We start from the raw sequence: 20,792 nt of genomic DNA, 5'->3' as shown, positions 1-20,792 counted from the left end.
AGCACAACACTCAATATAGACATTAGTGCCTAAATATATGTAATTAATAGTTTGTAATCACCAAAATTACTTGATTGCCCTTAAGTTAAAACATTTAGGTAAACAATACTAATAAAGAGAAGTAAATGCTCTCAATGGTAGACGTCTCTTCCAATTTGCTTAGATTTTATAACTCATACAAGTACAAAATTTTGGTAAACTTTTAGAAAACCTAGTGATTAATATTATAAGATACCTAAAGATAAGTAAATGCTCTCAATGGTAAAAGTCTATTCCAAGTGCCTTGGATTTTATAACTCATATGAGTAAGAAATTTTGGTAAAATTTTAGAAAACATATTCATGAAAATAAATATTACAAGTGGCTAAGGTAAATAGAATTAAAGGTTCAAATCATAAAGCCCTTTTACATTATCCAAAATCATCCCATAACCCTTTGTACTAACAAATAACCCCTATAACTAACAAAAGTGATCATTTTACACCCCATGTCGTGAAGGAGCTATTAATTAACATGTGAAATGACAAAATTAACCCCCATAATTTTATATTTGGGTTAAAATTATAACCTCTATTCTTTTCATAATCGTTCATATAACCCGTATAACAAAAATCTCTCTTAGAAGTCCATTACTTTTTTTAAAAATCCGTCATACCACCCCTCAACCCATTTATTTGTCATTTAAAAGTAACGGGACAATAACACGTGCTTGTCATGTTTCAACTTTTGAAATATTATATAATCAAAATGCCCTTTTAACCATTTAATGTCAGCTCTAAATTGTATTTTCCACAAACACCTCTTTCATTGACCTCAAGCCTTGGCTTTGCAACCTTTATCAGAAGCCCCAAATTACCATATCTTGTTTAGTTGGTATATGTCATTAGTAACTCCAATTTTATTTATTTGTGATACCACAAAGGGCATAATTGCATCTTAGAATAAATTTTTTTTTTCAGTGGGAAGAAACACACTCACACCCACAATGTGCCTATGGAGACTTGAACCTTCGACCTTCTTCGTTAGATGACGAGGAAACACCATTAGGCTACACTGCCTTTGGTTGCATTTTGAAATAATTCATTCATCCTTTTAAATTAATACTAAATCATCAAGCAGATAACAACTCAGTTACGGATAGGGACAGATCTAGAAATTCATATGGGGGGGGAGGGGGGGAGGATTTTTTTTATATAATTTCAGTAGGGACAATTTCAAAATTTTACAAGCATAAATGCAAAGAAGTATAAATTTAGAGGTATAAAATGCAATAACAAAAAATTTTAGTGGAGCAGGATCTTCCCATTGTAGATCCGTGCCTGGTCACGGAATGAGGGTAAAACGATCACTTTAGTTAGTTCCGGAGGTACTTTGTTAGTATTGGGGGGTTACGTGATGATTTTGGATAGTATAAAGAAATTTTAAGACTTTAACTGTTAATATTAATTTAAGAATTGAATGAGTTATTTTAAAAGGGCATTTCATAAAATATTTTAAAAGTTGGCACATGACACAAAGTTTTATTATTCAATTAATTTTTGACCGCAAATAAATGGAATGGCAGTTATATGATGGATTTTTTTAAAAAAATATATATATATAGATTTTTCATATAGTTTTTTTAGTATAATGGGGGTTATATGATTATTTTTGAATAGTACAGAGTGTTTTATGATTTTGACACTAAAATTAATGAATATCATATATTCCACTCTGGGCATTATTGCAATTTCTTTACACCAATCTTGTAAACTTGATCAAATTGGAATGACTAGAACTCTCGTCAAGAATCTTCATATTGCTCAACATTAGTAGTTTTTCTTAACATGTCAATATTGTTAAAATGATTTTTTTAGTTTTGCATCTCCAGTGAAAACTTGCAAAGCAACAGAACTTCTATCCAATTTTTTTTTTTCGGAAAGTACTTCTATCCAATTTCCTCAAGCTTGTAAAATCATTAACCTTTTCCAAAGAGAAGCAATATACTTTTGTATAGAAACAGTTGAAATAAGAGAAGTTTCTTACTGTAGTGCCTCATTAGAAATATGCACCAAATCAAAATTATTGTTTGCATGAGTTAATATGTCCGCTATATAACTAATTTTCTTTCAAGGCTGTGATTTCTATGCGTGAAATATTTTTAAAGGATCAAGTGTAGAAAATTCCCTTATAATATATATTATGTGCAGAATACATCCTTCTTTTTAAAAATGTGTATTTTTGTTTATAAAAATTTTTAAAAGGTACAAGTAAGTCACTCTTGATCACTTTTTGACAAAAAAAATAAATATAAAAATTCAATTTTACCCTCTTTTTTTCCTATTTTGCCCCTAACAGAATGTGCATAAAGCCCCCCTACCCTTTTCGTTCCTATTTTTGTTCCTATTTTCTCTCTCCTCTTGGGTTTCTCGGATACATATATGATATATACAGAGATATACAAGTAGATAGACAAACATTTTTAGATCAGTAGCACTACATCATCTTCCTCGACTTCAGTACTAGAAATTGAATCATCCGCGAATAGAACCATCCTTGGTCGCAAAGTTGTTGTTGGCCGGCACAGGATCTCGATTCGGTCGTGGCCGAATCCGAAAGCGGAGGAGATAAGGATGGCTAACTGAGAGAGAAGAGAGGGTTTACTATGGTGTCAAGAACCAACACATCCAATTTGATATTTGGAATGATGCATTCCTTGATGAAAGCATTACTCCATTACTATGGGTTGTTTGGTTTAGCTTATTCCATTCTTGGACAAAATTCTACACAAATTAGACCGTATTTATATTTATTAATTTATTCTACTGATACGAGGGTATTATTGTTATTTTAAGATTTCAGGAGGTTATTCGTACCAAATCAATAGTATAAAGGTATTTTACACCACAGAAAACTATTTTGCACTATTTCGAGAGTAGAATAGTTTTTTTTGCACTTACGAATTTTTAAATATTGGCCCTTTTAATTGTTATATATTCCGTGTTACTGGAGCAAAATAATTATTAACCTGTTGATACAAAACTAAACCAATAGAATCAAATGCAGTGTACCTAAAATTTACTAACAATATAGTGTGTGGAAGAACTATAAATTTTGAATTACTAAATTATTATTCAATGAACCAAATACGTTTGGTAATAACTACGAGATGTTATTTATTTTGAGCTTGAAAGCAGCACTGAAAAGGAAGGAAAAAAATAAAACAAAAAGGGTTAACATGTATCTAATTATTTCCCTGACAAAATACCTTTCCAAAATTGTCCCGAACAAAGTAGAAGCAAGAAGTGACACACACCTCAATTAGATGAATCCATGCCCGCCTCCAGTAGGGATTGATGTAAAAAACAACAACAATCCCTAAGAACATAGTGATGTAGGACACTGTGAAGCACACATAGAAAGATTCCATGTCCATGAAGCCATAATCCACTTCACAGCTATTCATGATGACCACCGGTGGTTCACTGGCGGTGCAAGTTCTTGAAACTAGAAGTGGATTTCCGATGTAGCTACTGTTATCAAATGTATCGAACTGGGGAGAATTTGGACTCCATTGTATGTTGCCCGATAGGTTATTGCATGACACATTGAACAAAGCTAGAAAGTGTAGCTCAGCAAGCTGTGAAGGGATTTTCCCACTCAAGTTGTTGAAGGAGAGGTCGAAGCTCTCTATGCCATCCAAGTCTGAAAACGTGGTTGGGATGGTTCCACGTAGGCCATTGTGAGACAAGTTAAGCGATTGGATTCGGCCTAGGCTCCCAACTTTATGTGGTATGTGGCCAGTCAATTTGTTGCAGGAGAGATCAATTGCTGAAAAGAGTTGAAGATTGATTCCCTTGTAAAAACGGATCATTCCTTTTATTGTGAACGTTATGTATTTATTTGGATCACCAAATTTAGTTAAATCTTTTTGAATGATTTTTTATATCATTTTCAGATCACCCAAGAGTAATGTTGTGAAGTGTAAATATGGAATTACTCTGCTGGGAGTATAACACGATGAAGCTTTCCGAGGTGGTCCATGAAAACTGATGTCACTCAAACAAGGAGGAATACGACCAGAAAAGTTATTATCAGAAAGATCAATCAAACTCAAATTAGACAAGCGGCATAAATTGATAGGGATCTTGCCCTCAAAGCGATTATTTTTTAAGAGAAGACTGCTCAAACGAGAAAGGGTTCCAATCCAGTTCGGAATGTAACCAGTCAAGTTGTTATAGGAAAGATCTAAGGTCACTAATGAGCTCATGTTGTCAAATGCAGATGGCAATGGTCCTTGAACATGCTTCATAATTGATTGGTTGAAGCAAGAAGGTACAGTCCCAGTAATATTGTTCTCAGAGAGGTCAAGAACCCAAAGATTACGAATCTGACAAAATTCAGTTGGAATAAGACCTTGGAGATGATTATTGGACATAACAATCGCCAACAGTTGTGACATACTTCCCATCCACACAGGTAGCTTGCCTGACAAATGATTCTGGCTTATGTTGAACACCTTCAAGTTAGAACAGTTGGACAAGCTATTTGAGATCTCTGTGAAGTTATTGTGATCCAGGTATAAAGAATGCAGCATAGTCAGGTTACTTTTTCTAGGTAATATCGGGCCTTGCAAATTGTTACTTAAAAGTTTCAAGTATTTCAAGGAGAAGCAACCCATGGCCAAGTGGCCTGGTATTTCATCCGAAAGCTGATTAAAGGAAAAGTCGAGAAACTCCAGACCGGACAAATCACCTAATGAAGAAGGAATAGGACCTCCAAAGCCATTTCGAGACATATTTAAGAATTTTAAACTTGGAAAAGCCTTAACAATGTCTTTTGAAATATGGCCATGGAAGTAATTGTTGGAGATGTCCAGTGCTAGAAGCTGTGTCTTTGGAAGGAGTGGTAACTGAAAATGTCCAGTGAAAGAATTATCTGGTAAAAGAAGTGTAACCAACCTTATATTGTTATTAAACAACCAATTTGGAAACTTCCCCTCGAAGTTTATCCGAGAGAGCTCAACTTTTTGGAGGTCCTTTTGGTAGTATAGGAAGTTGGGAAAGGCTCCAGTAGTATTCTTGACGTTGCAAAATTCACGATCAGATAAACGGATGCCAACTAGTTGAAAACTTGGGACTGCCAAGGTCTGATCAAACTCTGCGTCGACCACTAATTCATTGTTCAGGCTGTCAATGACCTTCAGTTTTGAGTGGTTGGAAAATGATCGAAAGGAGATTGGGATTTTGAAGTTATTGTGTGAAAGGGCAAGGTATTCAAGAGACGTAAGATGAATAAGTGGAGATGATGCAATATTCCCAGTAAAATGATTGAAAGAGAGATCCAAAAACCGAAGGGATGTCAAGTTTTCCATGCATCGAGGCAAGTCACCCTCTATTTTATTATCTTGCAGGTCAAGCTCCTGAAGAGTCTTCAGTTCACATAGCCCTAAACAATATTAAAATTAATTGATTGGAATTAACTTGGCTGAACTAACATGTTCATATATATGGCAACATAAAAGAACTTGTTTGTGACAGTGTGTGTGAGAGAAAGATAGAGAGAGGATATGAGGGCAGTTGTCTAATGTTTTATTCTATTTTTACTTGGAAAAGCTAAACTGCCGGTCAGTCCACAACCTCGTAGTGACAACACTTTAAGAGAAGTCATCACTTGAATGCTTTGAAGGAAGTCATTACTGAGAGTAGCATAATCCAAGTACAAGGTTTCCATATTCCTAAGCTTTTGCAACTTTGTAAACACGGAAATTAAGAAGATGCACCAGAGTGGAAGAAATTTAAATCTATAAAATTTTAAAATAAGGAACATGCTGTAATGAGTGAATCGTGACTTCAAATTTACCTTTACCATGAATTGTTACATTCCTCACTCGTATCATAGACAGTGTCTTCAGTGATGGAAGTCCTAGCAGAAATGACAGATCATTGTTTAAGTAATTATAACTCAAATCAAGGATCTCTATGTTGTTCAAACTTGGGGCGCTCTTTAATCCTGTAAAATTAACAAGTGGTAATACAAGTTAGAACTTTTGAATCCTTCATAGGAAACAAAAACCAAATTATATAGATTATTCAAACGATTTATCTTGCTCTCTAGTTACTAACCCTTAGATATTTGTTTGCTTGAATTGTTCGGGAAGGAGACTTCTTTCTCCTGAATGTTAATGCTGTTAGAAGCAGTGAAGAGGTGGTCTATTGGGATTCATAGCATGTTACTTTTCTTTTCTAAAGAGGTCAGCTAACTCGATCTGTTGCTCCTTCTCTTGCCCAAGTTCCTTTTCGGTTGAGGAATTTATGGTACAGTAAGTACTACCATTTTATCATTAATAAATATAGCTTATTTATCTCTCTCTATGTATATTTTTTTTTTTCTTTTTTTTTTTTTTTTTTGTGTTTGGTGACAAGTACTAGGCTAACATCAAATATAAATACTATTGTGAATGTGATCATATGAAGCAGCTTTTGTCTTGATATTTCAATTTACAACTACTTTGACGACCTTTCATGCAATATATTGATAAAAGCTTTCGTCTTTTCTTTTTTTTTTTAACTTTTCTTCCCTTTTCTTATTTTCTGTACCTAAAATAATGTGATATCATATCATAGCCCAATAAATTAACTATGGAGGATAATGGGTTGCTGTGTTCAATTTGTTAATTAAAGTATAATTGTGAGTGAGAAATCCTTTGTTTTCTTCGTCATACCTTCTTTGGTCACAATACTATCGAAATCGTTCAAGTTTATGTCCAGCTCCTCCAAGTTTTTCAAACCATCAAAATCTAAACAGGGAATGAAAAGTCAGAGAATTAAAGAGCAATAATCACATTAAACTAATCACCAAGGAAACACGAAGTGTAATGTCCCTTTCAATTAAGATTGGAAAGAAACTTTACTTCAAATTCACCTTGAATGTAAACTTGCCCTATCAAGTTGTTTTCCGTAGTTTTAGGGTCTTGAGAGATGAAAGTCCATTTAGAGATGGCAGGATGCTATTATTGAAGTGATTCAAACTCAAATTAAGGATCTGTAGATTGCTCAACCTTGATAGTTTTTCAAAACCTGCAAGAGAAGGAAAAAAAAAAAAATAAATAAAGTAATTTGGCATATATGCATGTCAGCTCAACTTTGTTCTCAAAAATGAATTGACAGAAAAAAGAAAAGGAAAAAGAAAATGAAAGAAGTAAAGGAAACAATCCTTCAATTGAATATCTCATCTTGTATACTATATATGAAGAGAGAAGCTAGGCAGACCTTCATTCTCAATACAGCCGTGTAAAACATTGTCATTTAAATCTAAGCTTATGAGTGATTCGAATGGAAGAAACACCGAGGTGTTTAAATACCAAGCTCCTAACTCATCATTCCTTGTAGAATTAAGTGAAAGTTTGATGACGCGATGTGTGGTTGCATTGCACTCAACATGTTCCCATTCACAGCAATCTGTAACTTCTTCACCCTCCAGGTCATCCCATGATGACAGGGAAGAGCCATTTGGGTGGTTGGTGGAAGCTTTGAGCTGCAAAAGAGCGATTCTCTCTTGCTCCCAACAACCATAACACCCATTCACCAAAACCAACATCAACAATATTAGTAACCTCAATATTCGCTCCAAATATTCCATTACTGAATTATTTAGTACACGACCTACTGCTACTGTACCTTAACCTCTTTTAAATTCTTAGAAATTGAATGGATTTGCGTTTCGCTATGTGGCACTCTCTGGTTGGTTAAAACAATTGTACTGTATGACTTTCACCTTAAAGAGTTGCTCCTCATTCACATACAAAATAGAAATCAATTTTTAAACAAATCACAAAACTGCCACTCGCAAAGCAACAACCCTTTTCCCCGGAGAACCCTTTTCCCCTTTTCTTTGCTCTCTCTCTCATCTATCACTCTTTCAATTCGCTGTAATTTAATGGTGGTGTGGTGTGGTGTATTTGGTTTTTTTTGGTGTAGAAGGAAACGAAGAAGTTGAACTTTTTGGTTTCTGTATAAAATAGCTTGGGTGGCTTTTTTGTGATTTTTGTGAAGTTCGTGTCCATTTTGTATTGAACCACCCGGACCTTTTTGTTAAGTAAAATAAATATACAATACAACTGTTAAAAAGCAATCACATAGCCACGTGGTGTGAACACGGCAGTCCGCACCCGCTAGCAGTCCTCAATTATTATAGGAATTGAGGAGAGATATGTGGGGTCCACCCTATAAATGTAAAAGAAAACAAAAAGTGTGCTTGTAAAGAAACAAAAGTGTCTGTAAAGAAAACAAAAGTGTGTTTCATGCGAGTGTAGTAAAAGAAAACAAAAGGTGTGCTTGTAAAGAAAACAAAAAGTGCGTATGTAAAGAAAACAAAAGTGTGTTTCATGCGTGTGTACGTAAAAGAAAACAAAAAGTGTGTTTCATGCGTGTGTATACCAGCGAACGGGACACGACGGATTATTTGACCCATCTAGTTTGAAATTCAAAATCTCGCCCATATTGCCTTATTCTCTCCTGGACAAAAATTCTCTCCACTGGAACAGTTATTTGTTCCAGCCGGGGAGAGGCTTGTGGTTCAAAATGCACCACGTTACTTAAAATCAATTGAGAAAAAAATAATTACTAATAAGTACTTCTATACAAGTATGAAAAGAAATTTTATACTTTATATCAAATAAAAAAATTTATACTTTATAAGAAATAAAATTTATTTATTTATTTTTATTTTTTCTAAAACTTGAAATACATATTACCCTTCTCCTTCAATCACCAACAACGCCCTAATTCTCTCTCCCCTCTTCAGATGGTGGTCGGCCATCAAAGGCAACCAGCACCTACACAGGAGAAGATTTTTCTCCTATCTCATGTGGGGAGCTTATTAATGCTTCCTTGATCATTCAATATTTCTTTTTTAAATTTTTTTTTTTTTTAGTCCCATTTACCCAATATAAATCAAGAATTTACCTGGTGACACACACAACAACATAAGACAGTAGTGATCTTTCTCTCTGGTTGATTTCAGTGGCATTGTCCTTTATAAAAATTCTGATGTTCAAAGCAATCAAATTCTCAATACAGCATTTATTTTTCACCATATAAAATAATAAAAAATAATAATTAAAACACACACACCAATAGTACATGACTAACCCAAGCACGAGTTATACAATGAGAGAAAGAACATATACAATCTGATAAATTCCTTTAAACTTGACATTTCATTCGTGGTATGAAACTAAGTAGATCATTCTGTTTCAGCTCATCAAAAACTAAGGACATAATTATGCTGCACATTTTAATTAAGTTTTTACACTATGGACATGAAAAATACACATTAGTCTCATATTATGACTATGTTCCAGCTAGCAGCAAAACCAAAACTTCTGCAAAAAGTACAATTTCAAATACTACAGTAATTAATGGATCACTTTTATATTCAGTATTCTTAGGTACTGTTGAACGAATCACTTCCAATTCAACAAAATCCAACGATGAATGAAAAAAAAAATCAAAAAACACCATGAATGAATCCCAAGGGGTAGAGTTGGGTGGGAGGTCAATTAATAGATCAACTTAATTCTAGCTCTCCCTTTGAAGTCTGTCCTGTGCACAAAATTTGTACAAACTAACCCAACACAGTAGTAATCAATTAGAGGATTGTGTTCGGCTCCTAAAAACCGAGGTTCCACTTTCCAGGTGAATGGAAAGTAGGATTGGATATCGAGTGTGCCAGGAACTGCTGTCGTTCCAAAGTGAGTATCTCGAACAACTATCCAGTAGGAAATTGTAGGAATCAGGCGATTATAAGAAGGACTGGAATTACCACCTTCAAGGGTTCTTTTTGCCTTGAAAAAGGATTTTTGGACTGATCTACGGCTAGTGGAAAGAAAAGCGGTATTAAAAGTGCAGGGCTGGAAGGTAAAGTAATTGAAGTGCAGGACTTGGAAAGTAGGAAAGATAAGTGTAGTACTTGAATTAAACATATTGAAAGTACATTACATAAATGTAAAGATACATGAATGTAAGGAATTGAAAGTGCTGTTTTGCTGTGTGATTTGAACAGGGTTTGCAAGTGAAGCATAAGTGCTTTACTTATAGAACTCCATGCATGTAGCAGCTTGATGTGGCAACTCCAGCGACTTCCACGTGGCCAGATTCTAAACTGCCAAGTGTCCCATGATCTCTTGGCAGTTGTAACCTCTTTCTTCCATCTTCTCCCTCCTCTATTGTAGACTTCTTTCCCTCTTCAAACATGATTTCATAATCCCTAACCTCATTACCCACGATTACAGTTTATGGGTAGTTCTTTGCAATAATTTTCCACTTGGTTTCTTCATAGGTCTACACGTGTCCCACGTCTCCACGTTCTTTTCCTTCCTGCCATAGACATCTACCTTCTTCAGACACGATCCAAACCACTTCCTTCAATAACTGCTTTAGTTGGTAGTTGTTCCCTTAAGAAATTCCACCACCCTCAACCGACACTTTCTTGTTCAGCCAAGTGTCCCACATCTCCTTAGCTTTAGGTAACCTATTATGGTCTAGACTTTCCTTTCTGCATCATGGCATCGTGGCCCTCCTCCTATTTCAATAATTTCTCCATAGTGGGCTGTATATATAAAATATATTTATATATATGCATGCATCAATATATATCTTCCACGTTCTCTTCTCCTGAGAATCCTCCTACCCGTATAATTCTATGAGAAATGTATATAAAAGCTATCCACGTTTCCTTAATCTTTGGGTAACTTCCTTCTTCAAAGCTTTCCTTCTGAATTTAGAGTACATGGCGCCATGTACTCCTAGATTTTAGCAGCTTCTCCATTATGGGTAGTTTTTCAGAATGTATTCGTACACATACTTATCCAACCCACTCCCTTTTCTTCTGTAGACCATGGTTTCCTTGATTTTAGGCCGAACCTTCCATATTAAATTCATGGCGTCGAGGTCTCTGAATTTACATCGTGGGTCGTAATCGTGGTGCACTTCCTCATTTGAACTCAAAGCATCATGGGCTCACGAAAATTACTCCATCGTGGGTTAAATATATATATATACTTATATATATATATATATATATATATATATATATATATATATAAAGAAAAAAAACTGAATTCCCACCTTTTGCTGAATTTTAGCAAAAAGGTTGACCTGGCTTGAGCAGTTGTTGATGTCTCCTAAAAATAAGGAGAAAATATTGCCTCCACATTCCCTCTTGTGACTTGGTCAACTTTGTTCTAAAAATGGAAAATTCTCATTTAATTGGTATCCTATATTAATAGGATCTTCCAAATAAATTCAAACAGAATTAATATATCGTGGCAAGTCTAATAAAACTCGTCATGTGTCAATAAACTATTGGTTGTTTGAATCTTTGACTTTAGCCTTTTCATGAAATTGCACTCATGGTAATATCTTTATGCAATCTTCTCGTTCTTTTAGGACTTTATATCCTAAGTTTGGTAAGTCCTAGCGGGACTCACCACTCCTTTTAATTTCCTGTAGAATTAATATTCCAAAGGAATATTTATCAATATTTCACTCTAATATGGCAAGTTCCATTGAAACTTGCCTCGTATTTCTTTTCTATTAAGAAAACATATTAACAATTCCATGTCACACCCTCCTTTCCTTGGACAATTAGAACATTAAATCAATATGGCAAGCTTTGTCAAAACTCGCCACTTGTCTTCTTTCCATTGGGCAAAATAATGGAATAAACATATGCCCCCCAAATTCCATGTCTTGTAGAACAACTTTGAAAATAAGGCGTGGGATTTGAATTCCGCCATTAACATACCCCCATCATGATTTTTAAACTTTCAATACTTAACACAATTAATCTCTTCGGTTCCCACCATATTAATTACCTCCAACCGTCACCTCCCCAAGTATCATGCGCCTCAAAAAGTGTTTACTTATGATTCCCCACAAAAGCCTCTTTACTTTCCTTTTTCGAAATTCAAAATTCCAACCGAATCCCCAATGAACACAACTTGGATTCTTAGAAGACCTAAGATAATCATCATATGAAAATCCTCATAACACGTGGCTATTCCCTCGGTTTCCTCTGCAAATAAACTCTCTCTCCAAAGATCCCGTATCTCAAAGGAAATCCTTCCCATTTATGGCTAAAAGCTGTCAAGCTTCCCAATCCTTCTTATTTCCTTTTCCTTTTGAAAGTCCTCCTCTAACTACCCCTCCTCAAAAGGCGTCCTTAGACTTTGAAAGATTTCATCGTAAACGAATAAAATCTTCTACGTGTTATTCGGCTGATCCCTTGATTCTACCCATGTTAATCTTTTCAGCCGCCAAACACATTCCGTCTCCCGATAAACCTCTCATCCATTTATGGCATTACACCATCCAGCTTCCAAAACCTTTTAAGACTTCCTTTTGAATTTTGAAAACCCAACCACCTATCCTAGGAAAACGCCCTCAGCCTTTACTTCCTTCCTTATCGTTTCTATATATATTCCCTCCATCCTTATCGTTTTCTATATATATTCCCTCCATCCTTATCGTTCACCAATAACTTTCCTTCTATCACCTTTCCTCTTTCTGAAACCCTAAAGGACATCTCCATCCACGAAGAAATTACAGATCATGGCTCCCAAGAAACCTTCCAAGCCAACTACTAGCTTATCCCTGCCAGTTCCTTCTATTCAAACCAAAACCAAAATTCGAAGCCACAATCACCAAGTTCAAGTACTCTTGAAGTCTCTAAACCCTGCTAGACTTCATCTTGAAACTCTGATTCACTTCAAAGATTCCTCAGTTGGGTTGGGTCCAGCCTTTGCCAACGTAGCCCCCTCTTAATTAGCCGAATTCTACCCTTCCGGTAGGTCCCCTCTCCCCTTTGATTCAGAGTTCCCTCTTATTTCAAAGAAAATGAAAAGAGTAAAACCCTCATTCAGCATAAGAAACTGGTCAATATATCGTTCATCCTGGTCTCCATGGGTGAGTCATCTTTCCAAGGACGAGAAAATTTCTTCACAGTGGAAGAAATAGGACATCTATGACATTATCCAAATCAGTAAGTCCTCCATAACACTTGATCCGAACCTCCTCTTTCCAGCCCTTTTCTTTTGGTCTTCAACCACCAATTCTCTACATCTTAAATGTGGAATGATGTCCCCTACTTTGAGAGACATTTGTTGCATCACAGGTCTTAAGCCTCATGGAGATGACGTAAGTGCCACCCTCTTTGTTGAACAATTCCTCTTTCCAACCAAGACCACTGGAAGTAAGAAGTTCATCTCCTCCCATCTCCCTTTTATTAAACACTGTAGGAAAACCGGCCCAATTCAAGAAAATGAACACATTGCTTTCCTGATTTGTTGGCTTTCTGGCCACTTACTGTGTGTTCCATCTGGCCAAATCACAAAAGACTTTGTTCAAGTGGCGGTTTCCCTAGCCAGAAATGGAAACTTAACATTAGCTCTGCTTGTACTTTCTCATTTATATAGAGGTCTTCATGATCTCCTTACTTCTAAGTTTTTAAGGTTCCAAGGCCCCTTCTGGTTGTTCCAAATGTGCCTTAAGGTATACTTCCAAAACAGAACTTCACCCCTAATCACTCCAACTGGAAAATCCCTTTTGTGCCATTCTTTGGCAACCGCAGATCCTTCTCCTTTCAGCTTTGCTGAAAACTTTGAATATTTCTACAATCAATGTGAGACTGGAAACGATGAGTTCTTTGATCCATTCACTGCCATTGGTCGCATGCCATCATGGTTGGTTCCATCTCCCGGAGTGTCTACCAAGAAACATTCTGAAGATTGGAAAAATATTTGGGCCAGCTTCCTTATTGCTCATGACCTCCATTACAACACTGCTCAACCTACTTTGAAGAATATTCTCTGCGGTGTTGAGTTCTACAACCCAGCCCAACTAGCAAGGCAAATGGGCTTCACCCAAATGATTCCTTTACCACCCTGCAAATCTTACAACAGATTATTTGACCAACGTGTTCGTCTTACAGATACTGAACAATTTGCAGCGATTGACCAAGCCTACACAACAGAAAGAGCAACTTTTAATTTCAAAGGCCATACTAGCAAGCCTCAATCAACCAATGAATTCGATGTATGGTGGTCAGCTTATATTTCCTCTACCAAAATCAAAAATCATAAGGTTGTCTGTGATTCCATATTGGCTTCCTTCAAGCCTTTGTCTCCAAGTATAAATAATATTCAATATAAATTCCATTTTTCATCAACCTTCCATATACTAAGACTTGGTTAGTTTCAGATGAAGAAGAAGAAATACTCGAAGAAAGTGAAGAGGATGAAGGTGGAGAGAAAACCACTACAGTGACTAGCAAAATTGAAGGGGTAGCTGAAAGTGGTGACGTAAGTATTGAGAGTCTTTCCTCAAGTGATGATGAAGAGGAGGAGGAAGAAGTTGAAGAGGAAATACCGAAGGAAGAGGAAGACGCTTTGTATAAAGCAAAGGGGAAAGGAAAGACTTCTTAGGTACTTCAATGTGGCTGAACTTAATTTTCCATATTCTGGACCTTGCTTATATCTCTTTTTGCAGGGACTGGCCATTGTCAAAAAAGAATTTCAGCCCCAATTATCCTCTACTGATGAAGAGTCCTCTGATGGAGAAGTCGGTATTTCCAAAGGACAAACCACTACTCAACATTCTAGTAAAGCCCTCAAAGTGTGTAGCCCCACTGGGAAAATCGTTGGAAAGGCAAAAAGGAAAATCATGCCTGAACTAGATAAAACAGAAAAGCTCAAACAGGCCGTAGACTCACCAAAACACAAGAAACCAAAGCCAGCCAAAGAACTTGTCTTGGTAAGTCTCAAACCTGGTCTCTCTTCGATTTCATCACTTTAGAACGTTTGTAACTTCAAATTTGACCAACAGGGTTTTACTATGGGACACAACTTCATGAATATCCATCTGGATCAACAAATTGCACAAGGAGAGGACTTAGCCCTTCAGGCTTCAATCATGGAGAGTTTGGCCATCAAGAGCGAGAAAAGTTTGCCCATTCCAACTTCTACTATTGGAATAACCCTTCCTTCCGTAACTGGTGGAACTTCTACTGGCCATACTCCTTCCATTTCAGAGGCAAGTCTTTCTTCTTTTAAATTTCACCTTATTTCCTTCTTTCTATCTAATAGAAACTTGTTTCCACTTCAGGCTACTCCTTCCTTGTCTACCTCAACCTCTTTTATGGTGCAAAAGAGAGCCTTTCCAGCTTTGGCTGATCTTTACAAGGTAATCAAGGCCACCAAATCTTCCAGCACTTCCACTTCAAGCGCAAGTGTCCTCACCCTTCCAGGACCTTCAGATGATACAATCATGATAGCCAAGGAAAAGTTATTGTTTTACCTTGCCCATGAGGTGGAGGATATAGTTTCTTTCTACCCAAGTCTAGCCAGTACTATAAGGATCCTAAAAAACCACCCTGAATTTCCCGAGTCCATCCAGGCTTCTTTAACCAAGTTGCAACACCAACTCCAATTCATTGTTTCCCATGTAAACTCTAGTACCTCTGCAATTTCTGAGTACGAGAAAGAGGCCAAACTCAAAGACAAAGCTCTTGAGGATTTCCAACTTTCATTAGAGTACTACCCAGAAATCAAAGAGCGGGCTGAAAAGCTCATGTCCAAGAAGGAAGAATTGAACGAGGAACTGGCCAAAATTCAAATAGAATTGGAACAAGTAGAACGTGAAGAACTTGAGTTGGACCAGGCAGCTACTGCCCTTGTTAATGCTTCTGAACCATTAAGGAATGGGAAAAATGAGTTAAAGAGTTTCACAAGTTTGAAGATGCTAAGGCTAGAGCTTTGGTCACTCTTGGAGAAGCAAGGAAAATTTGGATGGAACTTGGAGGTGTTCTTGCCTCTATCTGACCTTCGTGTGGTTCTCTTTGTGGTTCTATTGTGTGGTTGTTTTAGGAAAACTTGTGAGTTTTTTGGATGTTGGTAGGAAATAAGTATTAGATACTTTGAAATCACTTGCATAGCCAACTCTAGGTTTTAGTGGCCATTTTTGGAATTTGTAATGAAAACAAGTATCTAATGATGTTCTATTTCTCAATCCTTTGCATGTGCCTCTTTCACAATTTATATGGAAAAGAAATTTTTAAGTCACTGAAACTGGAAAATTCCTTCACATATATTTACAATAAGGCATAGCCATATAATTGGCTTTCCATAACAAAGGAAATTCAAAGAAATAAAAGAAATTGCCACAATGGAAATGCATGTATATACAAGCAAGATGAACAATTTCCAGTATGAATAGAACCTGGACCATGTAGTGTAGCCTCTCTCTCGCTGAAGACTTCCATACTTAGGAAATTAACTGATCTTGGAATTTCAACTAAGTCTGCCTCATAGCTTTAGCCAATGTAATCTTCCAAATACTTAGCTTCTCCTTCTTGAAACAAATTATCCCTCCATTTTGCTTTAGCTACCAGAATGACCAAAGTGTGGCCAACATTCCTCCTTTCCAATGTTCTGGTTTACTTGGAAAGGAATGGACCAGCCATACTACGTGGCTGGTTGAATAAATGTAGCTTTCCAATCTTCATAGATGGAAGGGTGGTACTCTTTCAAGTACACACCATTCACAGGATGCCTATGAGACCCTCCATCTATGTCCATCAATCTATAAGCCCCTTTTCCAAGGACTCGTTCCACCAAGTAAGGACCTTCCCAATTAGGAGTCCATTTTCCATACTCCAAGGTTTTAAATCCTGGTGGAAACTTGACTTGCCATACCAAGTCTCCTTTAACGAATGTCTTCGCCTTGACCTTCTTGTTGTATGCTCGCATGACTTTCTTCTTTTGAGCAATAATGTGGTCTAAGGCATTGAGACGGACTTCATCAAGATCTTCTAATTCTGCCAACATGGCATGGTTGTAATCTACTGGATTTAGCCTATTTTGGAAAGCCACCCTTGCAGATCTGATAGTCATCTCCATTGGAAGGACGGAATCATGCCCATATGTAAGCATATATGGTGTGACGCCAGTACTTGACCTTTTTGAATTCCTGTAAGCCCAAAGGGCCTCAGAAAGTAAATGATGCCACTCCTTTGGTAGATCCTCAATCATCTTTTCAAGGATATTGAGAATTATTTTGTTGAAAGCTTCTGTCTGCCCATTTGATTAGGCAAAATATGGAGTAGAACTGATTACTTGGACACCACACTCAGCACAATAATCCAAGACCTTGCTTCCAACAAAGGAAAAACCTCTATCAGTGGTGATAGTCTCTGGAATTCCAAACCTATGTATAATGTGCTTCTTGATAAAATCAATCACCGTTGACTGCTCACAATTCTTTAGTGGAATGGCTTCCACCCACTTTGTGAAATAATCTGTTGCCACCACTATGTGAGTATGGCCATCTGAAGATGGAGGCTTTAATTTTCCAATAAAATCCAAAGCCCATCCTCTAAAGGGCCATATTTTTACTACCGGCTGCATGTTAATAGCTGGAACTCTTTGGATAAGGCCATGTTCTTGACATGGAATGCAAGTTTTTGCAAACTCTATGCAATCTTTCAATATGCCTTTCCAGTAATAGCCATACCTTCTAAGAAGCCATCTCATCTTAATTCCAGCTTGATGTGCTCCACATATTCCAAGGTGTGATTCTGCCATCACCCTCATAGACTCATCCTTGCCGAGGCATCTTAACAAAGTCCATCTTCTTTACTCTTCTTGTAGAGATCCCCATCAATCGGAATGTAATGTGGTGCCAAAAGATGAATTCTCTTATCCATTTTAGAGCTAGGCTCCTGCAAGAATTGGATAATTGGTGTTCTCCAATCATCCAAGTCTAATCCATCTATATCAACATTGAAAACCTCCCATGGCTTATTGACAGGTTTAATTCTTTCTGGCTCTTCAGATTGGAAATGACTTGCCATCTCATACCGTAACTCTACCGAAGGAAGAGTCCTTCTTTTGACTGTGATCAAAGCTTCTTCCACACCCGATGGGACTTTCACTCGAGAGGCTAATTATGATCATCAGCCTCCGTATTTAAATGTCTAGGCCAATAGTTGAGTTGGAAATCACTAAACCGACCAAGCAATTCCAAGGCCAAAGAGTGGAAAGGCCTCAAATGCCAGTTAAGACACCTATATTCTTCAGAAATCTGACTAAGTATCAAGTTGGAATCTCCAATAATCTGGACCTTCTCCACCTTTTAGCTCCAGCAGAATTTCCAGCCCAATAATTAGTGCCTCATATTCAGCTTGGTTGTTCGTACACTTGAAATCCAAGAAGAAAGAGAATGTGGTTTTCCTCCCTTTTGGAAAATGATGACTATTCCAACTCCTCCTCCATCATGGGTGCTTGATCAATCAAACATGAGCGTCCAAGGTGTATAGTCAAGGTAGAGATTATCCACCTCGTCACATACTTCTGGATCAAAATTGGTGGAAGGATGATCTGCTAACAATTCCGCCACCGCCCTTCCTTTGACAGCCTTTTGTGGATTATATTTAAAGGAGAACTCCATTAATGCCAATGACCACTTTCCAATATGTCCAGTGATCAAAGGCCTGGAAAACATATACTTGATCAAATCCGTTTGAGAAATTATATACACGGCCACTGGCAACATGTAGGTTCTTAACTTCATAGCTGCATAATACAAGGAAAGACACAACTTTTCAATAGAAGTGTACCTACATTCCACTGGAGTAAGCACCCTACTTAAGTAGTAAATGGCTTGCTCCTTCCCCCATTCATTATTCTGAGCTAGAAGAGATCCAATGGACTCATCAGCGGCCGATAAGTATAATCTTAAAGGCCGCTTCTTGATTAGAGGCATCAATACTGGAGGGTTGGCCAAGTAGTTTTTCAAACCTTCAAAAGCTAGCTGGTGCTACTCTGTCCACTTGAATTCTTCAGCACCTTTCAGCTTCAGCAATGGAGAGAAAGCATGAGTCTTTCCAGCATGGTTGGAGATGAACCTCCTGAGATATCTAACCTGGCCAAGAAATCTCTGTAATTCTTTCTTCGTGGCCGGTGGCTTTGCTTGAATGATTGCCTTTGCTTTGTTTTGATCTATCTCAATACCTCTTTGATGGACTAGAAAGCCCAAGAAGTTCCCAGCTGAAACCCCAAAAGCACACTTCAAGGAATTCATCTTTAATTTGTGCTGCCTCATCCTTTCAAAAGCCATCTTCAAATTGTGGAGGTGTTGACTTTTAACCGAGGATTTGATGAGCATGTCATCAATATAGACTTCTAAGAAATGGCCAATCGTGTCATGGAAAATGGCATTCATGGCCCTTTGATATGTTGCTCCGATATTCTTCAACCCGAATGGCATGACAACCCATTCAAAGGTTCCAATAAACCCTGGACACCTGAAGGCTATTTTAGCAATGTCTTCTTCTACAATATAAATCTGGTTGTACCCGGAATGTCCATCCATAAATAAAAGAATTTCATTCTTGGCAGCAGAATCTACCAATTGGTCAGCAATGGGCATGGGATATTCATCTTTTGGAGTTGCAAGATTAATATTCCGAAAGTCCACACATACCCTTAATTTACCATTCTTCTTAATAACTGAAACTATGTTGGAAATCCAGTCCATATACCTGGCGGTTCTTATAAACCTAGCCTTGTGTAACCTTTCAATCTCTTATTTGACCTTTAGAACAACTTTTTGGGACATCCTTCTTGGAGGCTGCTTGAAAGGCTTGAAACCTTTCTTAATTGGCAGTTTATGCTCTACCAGCTCTCTGGAAAGTCCTGGCATTTCCTCATACGTCCATGCAAAGCAATCTTTGTATTCTTCAAGTAAGGAAATTAATTCTTCTCTAAAGGTTGGTTCCAGAAGCTTACTGATGTAAGTAGGCCGAGGGTCTTGCTCTGTTCCAAGATTAACTTCCAAAAGTGGATCTTGCATTTCGGCCTTGAGATCATCCAACTTCATTGGCGCTGTCTTCAAGTCTGCTAGTTAGATGGCATCCAACCTGTCTTTAGCACCTTCCATAATCTCCAACACATTGGTTGAAAATGAAGTACCAGCAGCTGCAGCCCTTTCCAGCCGTAATTCGGCTAGATATGCTTTCAACCTGGCAAGGCAGCAATTAACGGCCTGGCCAAGAAATCTATCTTTTCTAAGTTTCTCTTCCACAGAAACTTTTATCAGAAATGTAGCACTGAACACTGGCCTTGGGTAATACTGTTGGCCTAGGTGTTCCATAGAAAAGCTCCCTTACATCCTCTTCAGTGAGATTCCTTCTCATGGTGGCCTTCTTTGGACGGCCTTTACTATCCATTCCAATAAATCTGATTGGAACGAATTCATCACTGTATAGCTCAGCATCTGCATGGTAGACTCTCGCCACAAATGGCCGGCTATCAACCTCCACCACTTTTACCTCATCTCCATCCCAAAATATCAGCATTTGATGGAGTGAAGATGGAATGCAAAAATTTGGGTGAATCCATTCACAGCCTAAAAGCAAGTTATAGGCCGCCGTGGACTCAATGACAAAGAATGCCATGATTGAAGTTTTATCTCCCACCGTTAACTCCAACGGTAGAATGCCTTGTGTCTTCACTACTCCTCCCGTGAACCCACTAATGGATACATCAGTTGGAATGATGTCTTCAGGCAACTTTCCAAGCATGCGCATAACATTGGCTGGAATCACATTCAGTACTGAACCATTATCTACCAGAACTCTTGCAAGGGGCCTCCCTTCCACTAATACCTTGATATACAAAGGTTTGAGCTACTGGGTCATGCCATATGGTGGCTTCTCCAACACAATTTTCTTTGGAACTGTAAGGCTATTTTCTT

General features: G+C 37.4%; 3 protein-coding genes across 3 annotated transcripts; all 3 read right to left on the bottom strand.

Annotated features, from left to right (window-relative positions):
- Nucleotides 1-3,223: 3,223 nt before the first annotated feature.
- On the bottom strand, nt 3,224-3,853 carry LOC132301589 (cuscuta receptor 1-like). Its single transcript, XM_059798828.1, has one exon. The coding sequence runs from the start codon at nt 3,851-3,853 to the stop codon at nt 3,224-3,226; it is 630 nt and encodes a 209-aa protein (XP_059654811.1).
- A 69-nt stretch (nt 3,854-3,922) lies between these two features.
- On the bottom strand, nt 3,923-7,625 carry LOC132301588 (cuscuta receptor 1-like). Its single transcript, XM_059798827.1, has 3 exons — nt 6,904-7,625; nt 6,704-6,778; nt 3,923-5,991 (listed from the first exon to the last, which is right to left on the bottom strand). Exon 3 carries the CDS (start codon nt 5,351-5,353, stop codon nt 3,923-3,925), a length of 1,431 nt encoding a protein of 476 aa, XP_059654810.1. The 5' UTR covers nt 5,354-5,991; nt 6,704-6,778; nt 6,904-7,625.
- An 8,876-nt stretch (nt 7,626-16,501) lies between these two features.
- Nucleotides 16,502-17,620, bottom strand: LOC132301587 (uncharacterized). The gene is made up of 2 exons (XM_059798826.1): nt 17,153-17,620; nt 16,502-17,110 (listed from the first exon to the last, which is right to left on the bottom strand). Exons 1-2 carry the CDS (start codon nt 17,618-17,620, stop codon nt 16,502-16,504), a joined length of 1,077 nt encoding a protein of 358 aa, XP_059654809.1.
- Between the last annotated feature and the right edge of the window lie 3,172 nt (nt 17,621-20,792).

Source organism: Cornus florida, unplaced genomic scaffold (assembly GCF_030987335.1).
Source record: "Cornus florida cultivar Cherokee Brave unplaced genomic scaffold, ASM3098733v1 CherokeeBrave_3.0.0_Hap2_Chr03, whole genome shotgun sequence".
NCBI lineage: Eukaryota > Viridiplantae > Streptophyta > Magnoliopsida > Cornales > Cornaceae > Cornus > Cornus florida.
Note: the sequence above shows the minus strand (reverse complement) of the source record. Positions and strands in the feature narration are given on the sequence as shown.

Coding starts and splice junctions, on each gene's coding strand:
- LOC132301588 (XM_059798827.1), bottom strand. CDS start 5,353: ATGGAAAACTTGACATCCCTTCGGTTTTTGGATCTCTCTTTCAATCAT.
- LOC132301587 (XM_059798826.1), bottom strand. CDS start 17,620: ATGGCAGAATCACACCTTGGAATATGTGGAGCACATCAAGCTGGAATT. Junction 17,111..17,152: donor GTGCTGAGTGTGGTGTCCAA/GTAATCAGTTCT, acceptor TCAAATGGGCAG/ACAGAAGCTTTCAACAAAAT.
- LOC132301589 (XM_059798828.1), bottom strand. CDS start 3,853: ATGATCCGTTTTTACAAGGGAATCAATCTTCAACTCTTTTCAGCAATT.